Source organism: Trachemys scripta, chromosome 2 (assembly GCF_013100865.1).
Source record: "Trachemys scripta elegans isolate TJP31775 chromosome 2, CAS_Tse_1.0, whole genome shotgun sequence".
Lineage (NCBI taxonomy): Eukaryota > Metazoa > Chordata > Testudines > Emydidae > Trachemys > Trachemys scripta.
In genome coordinates this window covers 51,140,144-51,155,428 of record NC_048299.1, presented here as the reverse complement: position 1 = coordinate 51,155,428, position 15,285 = coordinate 51,140,144, and the positions used below count along the sequence as shown (strand labels likewise).

The following is a 15,285-nucleotide window of genomic DNA, read 5'->3' as shown; positions in this document are numbered from 1 at the left end:
CTTTTTGCTCTTCTATGAATGTACAAGCATCCTTATTTTTCCTTTTGACTAGAGCTCAGTGTTTCTGATTACAGAAGAGATAAATCAGTTTAATGAAGCATGATTATGTTCTTTACCTGCTTGCTGCAATTTAATTATCAACTTTTTTTCTAATAAAGCATTAAACTAGCATAAATATTGCTTAGCATTGAAGAAAAATAATTATGGGTAAAGCATTGTCACTTTATCTACTGAAAGACTGTCCCTATTCAAATCCAATGGCTGGAAGTTGAAGCTAGACCAAGTCAGACTGGAAATAAGACACAACTTTTTAACAGGTTTCAGAGTAACTTTTTAACAGTGTGGATAATTAATCGTTGGCGCAATTTACCAAGGCTCGTGGTGGATTCTCCATCACTGGCAATTTTTAAATCAGTATTGGATGTTTTTTAAAGAATGTGTTCTAGTTCAAACAGGAATTAATTCAGGGAAGTCCTCTGGCCTGTGTTATGCAGGAGGTCAGACTAGATGATCACCATGGTCCCTTCTGGCAATATTAATCTATTAAAATATCTTATTACATCTATCCAGAAGATTTTGCTCTTAAAACACATCGTTCCTTTTCAAATAGATTGCAGAGATGTTTGAACTAAAATAATAAACTCTGAGATTCTCTTGAGATATTCTGGAACATTTAGGTCCAGCTTCTCATGTGTAGAAGGTGACTTTGCACCATATTACCAGCAGATTCTGGCCTTAAAACCAGCACAGCCAGGTTGAGGGTGACCCCAGTGTTAGGTGATCCTCTGGTGGCACCTGTATCTCCCCTTCCCTGGTGCCAGCATATATAGAGTGACTTGATCTTCTCTATGCTTAGCTGATCGCTGGCTCCTTGTGTTTTTGGAGCAGTTGGTCCTCCATTTTATTCCTGCTAACAACCATGAAGTCCTACAGGACTACAATGTATAATATATCTGACCGTCATGAAGGTTATGTGGCCATGAAATCACCACACTGGCTTGTAGGGTTTGACTGTGAGATACAATATGAAAATAGTTCTGGAAAGGTTAGTCAGATGAAGAGTTTAACTGCTATATACCTGGCACTTCCCTATTTGTTTCCCCTGTTGTCTGATATTTTATACCTAACAATTAGTTGTGTCTATTTGTTGTGGTAATATCAATCTATTTTTAGATCTCATTTTCTTCTGGAGCTTTCATTCGTGCCGATGTGAGTGAATGGGGAATGAGTGTGACACTCCGGGCACCCAGTTCAGATTATAAGAACACTTTAGGACTTTGCGGCACATTTGATGGAGATGCAGAGAATGACTACCACACTATGAATAGGAAAGAAATCCCAAAGAATTCTAATGCTCATCTTACTTTTATTAATGAGTGGAGGTAAGAAAGACCATTTATTTCAATCAAATATCAATTTCCTGCAGAAAATTCTTCATTTCCAATTCAGCTTTTCCCCTACGTACTTTGAAAACCTGTTTTATTACAAAATCTTCCTAGCTTTATAGGTTGATATTTAATCATGGAAAGAAACTATAGAAATGTAATTATCTTATGGCACTAATTATTGATGTGACAAATTAATGCTTGAGGATTAATTGCTATTTAGTATTTGTTAAAAGGCTATTAAACAATATAACCAGCCGTACCACACAAACCAATGCATTTATTCATGCTTTTCAATCATATTGTCAAAATGTATTCTCATGGTTTTGTAATTTCTATAGGTCACTTAAAATTTTGAAAGGCTATATGGTGATATTCAGTATCTACTATAATCTAGGGTCCAGTGGTATAAACAACACTGTGGACTTCTAAAATAAAAGAATTCAACGATATAACAATTTGCAGTATATTCATTTTTCTTTTCTCTTCTTTTATAGAATTTCACCAGGAGACAGTTTGTTTGACAAAACACCAGGTTCTTTAAGTTCATCCAAGAAAACACTCTTCTGTAGTTGCACAGTTGAGGATGCTGGATTATATCAATCGGTGAATAAATTGGATTCTGTTTCTCAAACAGAATCTGCTTCATCTTGCAAAGAAAGTGAAAATGTTAAGTTTCTTTCTTTGATACCAGGACTGGATGTCACTGCTGAGTATTTTAGCTCTGTTGATCTTATCAGGCACTTAAGCAGACGTGCATCTTCACATGAAAAGGATTCTTCTGCTCTTCTGTCAGGAGAAGACCAGTCTGTTAATCAAACCAAACATCACACACAAACCCTAGCACATACAGCTATAAATTCAAGGGAAGACACTGGAACAGAAAAACAAGGCTCATTGAGCTTGGGAAGTAGAAGAAATAAACAGAAGTATGACAGCCATCTCCACAAAAGACAGCCTGTCAGAAATAGATGGAAGCGCCAGCATTATTATGAATACCTTTCTGTATTTCCATTCCAAAGTCTCAGCCAAATAGACCTAGAAGGGTTTACCTATTTTTTTCCAGAGGACCATATCCCTGACACACACCAAGAATTTTTTCCTTCTTGGCCCACACCTTCTGGCCTCACTGAGTCCAGTGCCTTGGCACTGTGCAAGCAAACAATAGCTAACTCCAGCATAGGAAGAGCTTGCACTGCTCTTCTTGGCAGGCGGATAGAGGATACAGTAGATATGTGTGTTAAAGATCTGTTGCTAAAGGATGATCTCAGCTGGTCAGAAGCAGGCATGGCCCTGTTAGAGAATGAATGTGAAAAGAGGGTTTTGGAAGAAATAAATTACAACACACAAGGATTTCAGGGGTCAATTGAAGACCTTCTCTTAGCATTAAAATGCCCCAATCTCTGCAGTGGTAATGGACAGTGTGTAGAATGGGGCTGTGCCTGTTTTCAAGGCTTTAGTTCCTATGACTGCAGTGTGTTGTCTGGTAAGTAGAACTGTACAGGAATATTTACTCATACAATGTTCTTGGGTTTTGTGCCAGACTGGCTCATTTTATTGCCTTTCTCCCCTGCTTTTGCACACTGACAATTGTTCCCTACAGTGGGCCTACTCATTATCCCACAACTTCATTCCAATAACAGCTATATGTGTTATCTGTTCTGCCTCCTTGGTTCCCAAGGGCAAGCCACAGACTCAGTTTCTGGCATGTCAGAATTAAAATGGTGACGACTGTCACTGAATATACAATCTAAACTACTAACTGAGGAGAGAAGCATATTTCACACACAGTCTTCTGTCAAGGAGAGCTGTCACACATATCCATTCCCTATTTTTAACTTCTTTAAGGGCCCTGATCATTAATTGGCAGTAGAATACTTTTTTATTTTGCAGGAGCTGCTTCCCTGACAGCAAACTATTTTAGGAGGGTATCTACATCAAAAAGAAAACAGTTAGGTTTGGGCTGTAGACTCCTTTCCCCCATCCATTTCCATTTCTACCATTTGTGAAGTTAGGGCCTGATTCTCAGTTACACTTTATACTGCCAGAGGAGTGTAAAGATATGTTACTATAAATGAGAAGCAGACCCAACACCTGCCCAGCCACTTCTTAGCAGCATGAAAATTTCCTTGCTTACTCAATATCAAAAGTAGAGCTAAATAGGAAACTTCAAATTTATAAAATGTTCCAGTTAATTTCTTTCTTTGGTTGGATCTCTAACTTAGATCTACAAGATGTTGTACTGTATTTGTATATCTCTTTCCCATATCTGCTGTATGCCAGATTTCTGTCATTCTAAAATTGTATCTGAATTCTCATTTAAACATTTTAACCAGTCAAAATGAAATGCTGAAGACAGACCAGCCAGGGCAATATTGTTTACTTTTTCTTCTAATATATGTCTAGTTATAGACATATGCATTGTGCTTTACATAGTTTAAATGTGTGTTAATCAGTTAATTTGTTGACTTTTACTTACTGATCTTTACTTCAAAGATCAGGTTCCAGAAATTACAGAGCTGGAGAATGATGGATTGTGTGATGTTCGACAGTATGACTGTACATCTGTGAGAGCTTTTGGCCAAGGATTCAGGGAGTCACCCAGTCTGAAATGTGAAATTATCAAACTACAGGTTTGTCATTTACACAGTAATACTTATATTTGAACTTTTCAGAGCACTGGGAATAATTTCTAATTTCCTGTGCAGAATAGAGGGCATTTATATTAATACATACACAGCCCAATCACGCAATGGAAGCTGAGATCAAATATACTCAGCACTTTACAGTGGGCACTCAACTCCTTGCAGGACTGCCATCTCCTCAATGGTAAGAGAAATAGAAAACATAATAGGAATTTTTAACAGTTGAGAGAGAGATAACAGCAAACAGCAGCCAGTTATCAGAAAAGCATGTTGAGAAATATATCTATACAAGGACAGCCCTATGTTAGGGAGTTTCAGTAGTGACCAGGTGGTTGTAAAGAAAAGTCCTTACAGAGACGGATAGAGTCCTGTTATTTGGAAGGCAAGGCAGCTGGCTGAAGGACACCCCTAATTTTTCCAGGTTGGAGCCTGATGCTTGAAATGGCATTTTGAAATATAATGTTTCTGTTATAAAAATGGAGGTGCAATTTTTGCCACACACTGGGGTAAAATACAGCAGCTATTTAATAATAGTTTAGGACAGGATATTAAGAATACTGTAACATATGCTAATGAAATTGCAGGAGGAATTTAGGTAGACAGAATGCAGGAATTGCCCAGGACACTTGATTAACTCATAACTATTGGAAAGCTGAAGGAGTCATGCTGCAATGAAGAGTTGGCCTCTTGATCTTGGACAAGAGACTAAGAAAGCTCCAAAGTAAAATTGCTTTTCACTTATGTGGGGTTTTGTTTGGAGTGTATTCAATGGGAAACTTTCCTTTTTGAGACAAGAAACTTTTACTCAACTAGTTCCTGCAGATGCTATGATTATTTTGACAGATTATAGAATGCAGGCTGTAGCTATTTCTTGAGCACAACATGGATCCACTTATCTACATGTTGGTTCAAAATGAGAAAGTCAACAGCAAATTTACACTCCATTAGGTTAAAAGCCCTTCAGATCAAGCTCCCAGTGAGGCAGTTATTGAGAGTTCGCTTATCACAGTTTGAAATGTCTCACTCACCTCATGGCAAGGTTTTCTGTTCTAACACTCTCTGTGGTAGCACATTTGGTTCCCAGCTACAAAATCTTTATTGTAAATCACTTTTATTGACACTCCTAGTACTGACTTGAGCTAAGTTAGAAAATGAGCCCCACTGCTAATATTTGTACAGGATCAAACTTCATGGGGAATCTGAGGTATTGTCCTGAGAATGCCAAGTACTGGAATTTGTTTTACTTTCAGGGCTATCTGCCCTGTATAATTACAGTGGTGTAAATCAGGAGTTACCCACTGTTGTCAAGAGAGTCACAACAGTGTAAAAATTGGTCCATTTGAACTGGTCTCTCTGTGGTTTGGTACAGACCTACTTGCTCCCACATCTCCTCGAAGAATCATTTTAGCAGGCATCTCATTAATGAAGAAATATTTAGCTAAACCCGGGAAAAATTCTTGTTCTTCACTTTCTCACTTCTGGTTAAAGGCCAAATCCATCCTTATTCCCCAAGAGTGTAAATCCTGATAGGGAGCAGGAAGGAAGTGTGTCTGGTGCATGGTGGAAATAAAGATGGCTGTGGGGAGCCTGCATAGGAGTATTCCACAGTCCAAGGAGCAGCTAGGTACTGCTCTGTAGGGCAGCAATCTGTGCCATAGCAGGAGATTTTGGGGGCCATGACAAGTGAGTCTATGATTACACAGATACATTGGGGAAATTTACTGAGCTTTGGTAGGGGGCGAGACAGTTTAGCCCACACAAGCAAAATACAGAGTAAGATTCAGTCTGATTTGCATGAAATTGTACATGTACGTAGACCTGGGAACATACTTTGTCTCAATACCCCTGACATCTGGCTTTGTAATTTAAAAAAAAATTAATCTGTTTCTGTAGCAAATTCATACCTCAGAATTCCCAAGATTGGTAACAAAAAGACTACTGTGGAAAATGTCTGCTTCACATTTCAAAGGTTATGAGGGTAATGCCATCAAAATTGCACTTTTATTAATAGTTCTATTAGCTTTTATTCCTTCAATGTAATTATAGATTATCATTCTTGCCACATTCCTTTTAAAAAAGAAAGACAAGAAAGAAAGACAGAATATCTTTATATCAGAACCAAAATAGTTCACATATGGGAAAAAAAACAATTAGCAAAATAACTGTCCAATTATATTGGAAAAAGGTTAGCTGTTTAAATAGTCAAGTTAAATTTGACTCATGATGAAATTTCCATCTTTACAGCAAAAGAGATTTTGTGTGAGGTTATTTTTGTGTGTGTCAGATCTACAAATATTTAATATTTTTGTAAAAACTAATTAATTCAGATTCACTGTGAACCATCTCTTTCGGTGTGTCTAACTATTTTTTATTAAATTACACCTCTACCCCGATATAATGCGGTCCTTGGGAGCCAAAAAATCTCACCGCTTTATAGGTGAGACCGCATTATATTGGGTTCGGTCCAGTACAGCGTACCTGCAAGAGCCGGTATGCCATGCCGGACTGGACCGGCTTCCCCGGCAGTGATTTAAAGGACCCGATGCTCCAGCCGCTGCCAGGAGCCCCAGGCCCTTTAAATCACCACCGGAGCTCCGGCAGTGAGGCTTGGGCGGGGATTTAAAGGGCCCGGGGCTCCCCGCAGCGGCCGGAGCCTCTGTCCCTTTAATTCACCGCCCGAGCCCAGCTGCTGGAGCCCCAGGGCAGCCGCGCTTGGGCGGTGATTTAAAGGTCCCAGGGCTCCACACGAATTCGGATATAACGCGGTAAAGCAGCGGGGCTCTGGTGGTGCTTTAAAGGACCCGGGGCTCCCCTCTGCTTTACCGCATTATATCCGAATTCGTGTTATATTGGGTCACGTTCTATCGGGGTAGAGGTGTATGTGATAGGTGCATCTGGTCATACAACTAATGCATCTAGGTATTGTCAAGCTGTCCTATAGTGACTCAAGAGTATGAGTACCAATCTCAGGGCAGACGATTAGGAAGCCTGGCACAAACCCCAAATTTGTTGAGCTGTACACTTAGATTTCACCAAAAAATTATCAAGTGCAAACTCCTCAGGTACTATAACAGCCTTAACATGGAGTCACAGACAGTCCCCTCGGGTAATCCTCTATCTTGCCACCTCCGTAAGCTTAACTTTGTGACAGATGGTCTCTTATACCAAGGATCACAGCAATATTCAGGTTACTCCCAGTCCCAAAGGACCAATCATTTACCCTAGGGAAAACAATGCTTGTAGCCAGTCCTGTAGTAAACTTTCTAAAGATTTATTATATAGGAAAAGGAACTATGAGAGTTATTTTCAAGTTTAAAGTAGGTAAACATACATACACAAAAGAGTTACAATCTTAAATTTCCAAAGTAATAGTAGCTTCTAGATAAGCAAGCTCTATATGTACTTTAGGGCTAACCCAGGCTAACCACTGGGGATCTTTTGCATATGCCTAGTAATCCTTGACTCCCAGAGTCCAGGCAACATAAAGATACAGTTCCTCTTTGTTAGGGGTTTTTATTCCCTTCCTTCTGCTGCTTTGAATGGCAAACTCAGCTGATGGAAGGAATTCACCTGCAAGCCTCACATTTATGGAGGTGGAGAGAGTAAACAATAAAGTCTTTTTTCCTCTTTAATGTTACATTCTAGTCCGTCAGATGTTGATGTGCCTTCCTTGTCAGCCAGAACGTAAACACCTTCTGTTGGAAATCAGCACTTCACACCAGTTAATGTCGCTCTCCTGTCTGGTGATTTACACAATTACAGAGTCTTACAATGCAAATGTTCAAATAATGGGATACAGATATTATAAGTGAAATTATAAGCATTCCATAAAGTCTAAATCTTCTTATAATTCTAATACCTCTTTTAGCAATACCAATACACAGGTGAGCCAGACTGGTTCCAGCTATGTATTTGTCATGCAGTGGAAACACGGGGACCTTGGCGTGAGCTGGCACCTGATCTGCCAGCATCTCAGTTATGAGTACAATTCTGTATTACTCTCTCACAAAACTCTCCCACTGATATCAAGAACAGTTTTGTCTGACTAAGGACTTCAAGACTAGGCCCCATAGCATTATCATCTCTGTTCCATTATATTGGACTCTAAGGCCAGATCCCTGACTACAGCCAAGGAGCATACACTGTTACTCAGCATAGGGATATACAAAGGTGGCTTTAAACAGCATTTGTGGCTCCTCGAGCTTAGGCCAACTATACTGTGGGTTGGCTCCATGGTGCGGGTTAGAAGATCTTAATGGCTGACAGCCAATAACCCAGAGGGGTTGATATGATAACTAGGACTCAGGAAAGACCCAGTCCCATTCCCTTCACCCCAGCCTTGCCCACATACTGGAAACTGGGAGGAGGGGAGGTTTAGGCATTGCTATCCCACCTCTACACTACTAAAGAAGCTCCCCCGCACAATGAATGATCCTCTCCTGGCCGGCTGCCCCAGCTTTAGATCCATTATCTTCTGGACATGTGGTACCAAATGGCCTCACTGCAGGGATGAATCTGGGCCTTCAGTTCCAAACTAGCATTTCTAATTAGACACAGAAGACCTAAGCTGAAATGTGTTCATCAATAAATAATAATACTTAGCACTTCCATAGCACTTCACCATTCCGAAGTGTGACTAGCCATAGAAAAGACACATGTACTTTAATAGTGTTCAGTACATGTTCTCTGTTATAAACATGTTTTCAGAATGCAGTGATATGAAAAAACAGGCATTCTGTCCTTTATTTTAGTACAGCGATGGTAAATGGATCCTGGGAGAACCTGTGTTTACGCCGGCTGCCTTCCAAAACACCAGAACTGTTGATTGCCAACTGCCGACTGATGGTCAGCAATCTGATGTCATGGATCAGGTTGACGATAAACCTATTGTGAGGTGGCAAATCAAGGTACCCACAGTCATTTCAAATAGTAATTTTGAGATACAATTATTATTATTAAAATGCAAATTGGTATTTATATGTTGTCATTTGTGAAATAGTACTAGAACCTTTTGCTGGATATCTTGGTATAAATTCATTGCATTATTATTGTAACATCTTACAGATTTCTAATGATGGATTCATTTATAGCAACCCTAAAACAATGACATTATTTGATGGAGCTTGTCAAACATGTGAACCACAGGCAAATGGGTTATGTACATTAAAGGTATGTGCTTCATTATTATTTATGCTTATTTTGAATATTTGCATCTTAGTTTGAGCTAGGAAACAAATATAAAGGCCAACTGAGTCCTTGGAAGATGTCTAATACATGTGTTCACATAATAGACTATTATTTGTTAAATACTGCTTGCCTTACTCAGGCAAGGTCAGATTCAGATACCCTTATTCATGGTGAATAATGAATCGTACTTTATTCCACAATAATTAATTCAACTATTTCTGAAGCAAGGGACCACATACTATGAATAAAAACAGGCATCAGAATCTGTCCTACAAAAGCACCATTGAAGTTAGTACGTCTGTTCTTGTGAGCAAATTGGCCCTAAAATAGCTTAATCCATCGTGTTCCTGCAGGAACTACACATGAAACCAACTAGATACATAAACTGCTGTAGACCCATGCATGGAGCTCCCACTGATGCCTCCACGAGGGTGGAGGAAGTGAGGCCATGCACCTCCCTCACTCCAGACCAGCAGCGAAGTCTTGCAATGAGGGGAGCAAGCTGAGCAATCCTGCTTTGCACCAAACCAGTGAGGACTACTGTCCACCTGTGCCCCTGAGCTTGCTCTGAGAGGATGTCGCTATGCACCACCAGGCCCTTCTAAGACAAGTAGATAAATACCATATTCTAGCTCTAAAGGCGTACCTAGCATTCATGGTCAACTGCAAAGCAAGGATCAAATTGGATGAAGCACAGGTTTATCTGCTGCAAGCCTCCACCATCCAAGCTATGAGGGCTGGGAGGGGACATTCAGATAATCAATACAATGAATTTATTAAAATTCATTTTTTCCTTCTGTGACATCACTTTAGTATTTCCCACTTCAGCAAAATAATACATTACCTTGTGACATCACAAAGACCAGGGACCAAATTTATCCCTGGTGCAATTGTTCATTTCACTGACATTACACCAGGGATAAATTTGGTCCTAGAAGTCTTAAGGCTGTGCATGCAATGCACGATGTCAGTGTTGTCATAGAATGATGCATTTTGGGATATCTTCAAAGAATCAGGACGTTATCAGGGGAAAGTGCAAGAAGTGTCAACAATATTATTGTTGTAACAATAGGGATTTTTCATGCACAAAATTTACAAGAACAGATTTAGAGATTGGGATGAGGCAGCTTTGAAAATGTTGCCCTCAAATTCATTCCCAAACAAAAATGAATACTTTATTCAATTAAATTGTTAAGTTAGAGTAGATTGTCTTTCTCTGACATTTTAAAGTACATAAAGATTTACTGTTTGAGAAACAAGAGAAAATCATAAACATTAATCAATTACATTGACATTTCTGTTAAGGAGAAAACATGCAACATAGATGGCCTCTGTTATGGGGAAGGAGATACAAATCCCACCAGCCCATGCTTACTCTGCAGACCTGACATCTCAAAGTTAACTTGGTCAGTTACTGAAAGTAAGTTCAAATTTGTTCTGGAGCCTCTCACAGGAATTAGGCTAAAACCTAATGAAGTGGTGGTGTTTCAAAATTGTTTTGATGCAAGCAAAATATTGATTATGACTTCTGTTAAACTGTGCATGTGAAATGGACGCTATGACCCTGATTCAAAGCCCATTGAAGTCAGGGGAAAGACTCTGTTGACTTCAGTGGGCTTTGGATCAGGCTCTTAGTGCACAAACTTGGACATGTGAGCACATGACCAGATTGGTACATGTGCACAACTCTGGTGACCTGGTAAATTTGCAGTAAGTCGAGGCAAGTACCTATTTTCACACACACAACTTAATGAAAATCAGCCAATTATTTAATAATGTATTCTCACCATTCTCTGTGCATTTTGTTCTGCCTGGTATGATCTTGGGGACAACAACCTGTTAAATGTTTGACACACTTCACCTATTGTACCATGTACACTGACAACAATATAGAATCGATTTAATGATTACATGTTAAAAGAATAGTCATTGGTTGTGTTCAGATACAATTAAAAGAAAAAAATAATTAGGAGAAAACTAAATTCATAGTGACTTAATATACATTTATACAAACTGAGTCCCACACTGCTGCTGAAGAGGGCTGGGAGCTCATAAAGACTCAGTGCCCTTATCCACTTAATGGACTGCTGTAGAACCTATCTCCTTTCTCTCTCTCTCTCTCTCCCTTTCTCCCACCCCACCATGTGCATGGAGCATGAAGGCTACTGCAGCCCCTGGAGCTTTGGTAATCCCCCTAGAGCTGCTTGTGGGGGAGGGGGCAGAGAAGAGGAACCAGATTAAATGAGGAGCCCACTGACAGTATACCAGAAATTAGCTGGTGAATAGGTGAGGAGTTGGAGCTAAGCCCTCTCTATCTTCTGAAGTCTCAGTGAGGAATTCTTTGGTACCAACAGACCCATTCCTGACAACTGGTGTCTCTGTTTATGTGCAGTGATCTAGTTCAGACCCCTCACTTTCACTGACTCCCTTGCTGCCACTCAGCCAGTGAGAACCTGCCTCTCCAACTGGAAAGTCAAGGTTGGCACTAGATTCCTGATGTCACTCTCCCATGCCCCCCACTTCTTAGCGTATGTGCAAAATGCCTCAGCTGGCACATGACCAGAATTCATCACCGAATTTGGTCCACTAGATTATTAGCTTCCCCGGCCTGGGCCGGGTACTGACGGGGAGTGCGACGTGAACACTGATCCATGCCTTCCTACCCGCCCCCCCCCACTGCAATAGGTGAGTAGGATGTAGAGTCAGTGACTCATGGGATGGGATTTGGGGTAGCAGGGCAGCTCTACAGCTGCTGCTATGGGTGGCCTTGCCCCATGGGATTCAGTTAGTGCTTTGTGTGCTGAGGGCCCAGCTAGGCTATGGATCTCAGTCAAGACTGCATACCTGCTAGACTTACTATATACTCTAATTTTGCATCTTGCATTCTGACAATAGAACATTCTGTTTTGAGATCTACTAAAGAACAGCACTATATAAGAACTGGGTATTAATATTGTTTTGCAGAAATTTCAAATTAACAAAATAACTATTCTGAGCAGTTCTGTGTAATTTATCTAATGTGATTGTGGAAAGAATAATTTAGATAAGGCCCCGGTTTTCCGCTGGGCCTCAAATAGTCAAATATTGCTGTGCCTTAGTAGATTTTATGGATACAGTTGTGTCCACAAACATTTGTACCTTCAACTTTGTAAGCATAAATGATAGTAAATGAAATTCGAACTACCTGATATATGTCTTCAGACAGGTTGTTGGATGGATAACTATCTTTTACATGCAGGGTCCCATCACTGTGGTATTTGATCACCGACTATTTTCACATGAAATTCACTGTGGACATGAAACCCATTTTTGTCCCCATTAACACAGCTATCTGCAGGCTCAAAATTGCAGTCACATAAATAGAGTTCAGTTCTGAAAATGTAGTTCTAAATGTGTATGTTTTTTAACAGAATCTCATAGTTAAAGAGCATCATCTTCAAATTAAGCCATATTCAGCAAGCAGTCTGCATGCAGAACTCCCATTGATGTTAGTGGATCTGGATCTTAGTGGCAGAGTTTTTCATTCAAATTGCTCAAGAGGTGACATTGCTCTTGTCCTATAAGAGCTTCCTCAAGGAAAATGTAAACCATTTCTGGGCTTTATGGGGTCTGATACTTTCATTTACAAAATGTAATTCAAGTGCAGATTTATGCTCAGATTTATAGAGAATCAAAGTATACGTCCAGATGGTTGAAGAGGTTTGAGGCTCTTTGTACATACAGATAAAATAAGCTTTCTGCAATATTTTTTCTATGTAATAAATAATTTGTTTATAAGCTTTGTTAAAGTTATGATAACAGGGCCTTTTTTCTGTGCCATTTAAGTACCATTAAAGTTAAGAAGAATTAATTGCATTCATCAAAGTCAGAATAGACTCTTTAGAAGAAAATTATCCCTTTTCATATTTATAAATATGTTTTAACTGTTGTTTAAAAGAGAAAATGTCTACTTTGTTGCAGACAATGAGCCTCCTGTGCTTCAAACTTTGCAAGGCACACTACAGACATTTTATGGGGAAAATTTTGTGTACCAGTTTATGGCATCAGATCCAGAAGGCTCTGCCATCCTTTTTATGTTGGACTCTGGTCCTGAAGGTGCCAGCCTTTCCCCTTCTGGCCTCCTTATATGGAAAGCTGTGGCAAAGAGTTCACAGAAATTGACATTTTCTTTGACAGATGATTGCAATGCTGAGACTAAAGTAATAATAGAGGTAATGAATGTTACAATCAAACAACCCACACTAATTCCTAACCTATAAGATACCTAATGACAAAACTAATTACTAGTTCGTAAGCAGTAATCTGTTTTTATTGGGCTTGTCTTGTAGGTCAATGTGAAATCGTGTGATTGTTTAAATGGTGGGTCATGTGTGACAAATATACATTTCCCATCTGGAAGTGGAAAATACCTGTGTGTCTGTCTGCCTGGTTTCGAAGGTGACCTCTGTCAAGTGAATTTTGATTATTGTAAATCTAATCCCTGTGGTATTGGCAGATGTGTTGATGGGATAAACAGCTACTACTGTGAATGCACACCTGGGCTACAGGGTAAATTATTTTTTTTCTTTTTTTAGTAGATAAATGACATTTTCTAATTGTTTTTTACTTGTATAGATTGAAATTAATTTGTTGTGATAATATGAAGAAGTATTATACTCTTGTGCTATAATACCACGTACTACATTATTCAGCGACTTTAATATTTTTCTTGCATCTGTGTGCATAATCTTGGCCATATGACACTATTCTATCAGAAAAACTATTAAGCTGTGAGTCTCGCCCCAGCTGACTCAATCTGTAAACCCAAATCATAATGCTTCTGACTGTAATAACTTGTTCACTGGCCACTCCAGAGTGAAGAGGCTGACCTAATAAAGCTGATATATATTGGGTTTAAATTTTCTTCTGTGAATCAGTTGCTGTGATATTTGAAAGAAACAAAAGCATTCTGCCAAATTATTCTCTCATTCACACCTTCACCAGTCCACTGAAGTCAGTGGAACAGCATGTGTATAACTGAGGGCACAATTTGACCCCAAACAAATACAGTTACTTGCTGAGCGTAAGTAGGTATAGGAAATCAAAGGATTTAGGGGAAGATCTTGCAGCCTAACTAGAAGTCCCGGAGTCAGTGGAACAACTGCATTTCCACTGTGCAAAGGAGCAGGATGCAGGGATTCCATGCAGGAGGTCTGTATACTCTGCAGCTTGTGGGGCACAGCGCGGGCATCCCTGTGCTTCAGCATGGAGGAATGGTTTATAAGTTTGGCAGTGGATCCCCCAAGTCAGACCTGGGGATCCATCCAGAAATCACCATCCAGTTCTATCTCCCTTTAAAAAGGATGTGCAGAACATGCCGGAACATGTACTTGTTTATCTGTGCTCATATTTTTTATTCATTTCAAACACAACACAACACAGGTAATCCTTTTTATGTTTTTTAATGATAAGAATGATGAGTCACTCTGACTACATTATAACAAGTGATTTATATTGTGGCTGATAACGTCTACGAAGAGCAAATGATCTCATACTTTCTTCCCCAATTTAGCATTGCCGTTAAGCACATAAATAGTGGGTTTGACTTCACTGGGACCATAGACACGCTTAAAGTTAAGCACATGCTTAAGTGCTTTGCTGAATTGTAGTCCACAAAACCTTCCCTCTATGCATATTCTACAATAAGGAAAATATTCACTATTTAATGGAAATATGGTTTAACGGCAGACCTGCAGAATTCGTGCAGTTTGTACTTATATATGTGGAACTTGTTTTCTATTTCACTGCCCACGTAAATTCCACTTTATTTAAATGTACAGCCAAAGTTAAGTAAAGTGATACTCTAAATGTCTGTATTTCAATTTAGGTAGAGACTGCCAAGAAGATATTGATGAATGTGCATCCAAGCCTTGCTTCCCTGGAGTATTTTGCTTCAATACTTTTGGTTCCTATTATTGTGGTCCATGCCCAAAAGGTCTACATGGAGATGGGGAGATATGCCATGGTAAAATAACCTTTCCCTGTAATACTGTAATCACCTTACATTAGGAGTCTTTGGTCTGTTGCAT

General features: G+C 39.5%; 1 protein-coding gene across 1 annotated transcript in view; it reads left to right on the top strand.

Annotated features, from left to right (window-relative positions):
• Positions 1 to 15,285, top strand: part of VWDE (von Willebrand factor D and EGF domains) — a 57,162-nt gene that overhangs the window by 24,844 nt on the left and 17,033 nt on the right. The window contains exons 11-19 of the mRNA XM_034759360.1: positions 1,174 to 1,382; positions 1,883 to 2,871; positions 3,882 to 4,018; positions 8,782 to 8,937; positions 9,095 to 9,199; positions 10,523 to 10,637; positions 13,178 to 13,428; positions 13,546 to 13,765; positions 15,084 to 15,221. Coding sequence (XP_034615251.1) covers positions 1,174 to 1,382; positions 1,883 to 2,871; positions 3,882 to 4,018; positions 8,782 to 8,937; positions 9,095 to 9,199; positions 10,523 to 10,637; positions 13,178 to 13,428; positions 13,546 to 13,765; positions 15,084 to 15,221 — 2,320 coding nt within the window. The remainder of the gene's footprint in view (positions 1 to 1,173; positions 1,383 to 1,882; positions 2,872 to 3,881; positions 4,019 to 8,781; positions 8,938 to 9,094; positions 9,200 to 10,522; positions 10,638 to 13,177; positions 13,429 to 13,545; positions 13,766 to 15,083; positions 15,222 to 15,285) is intronic.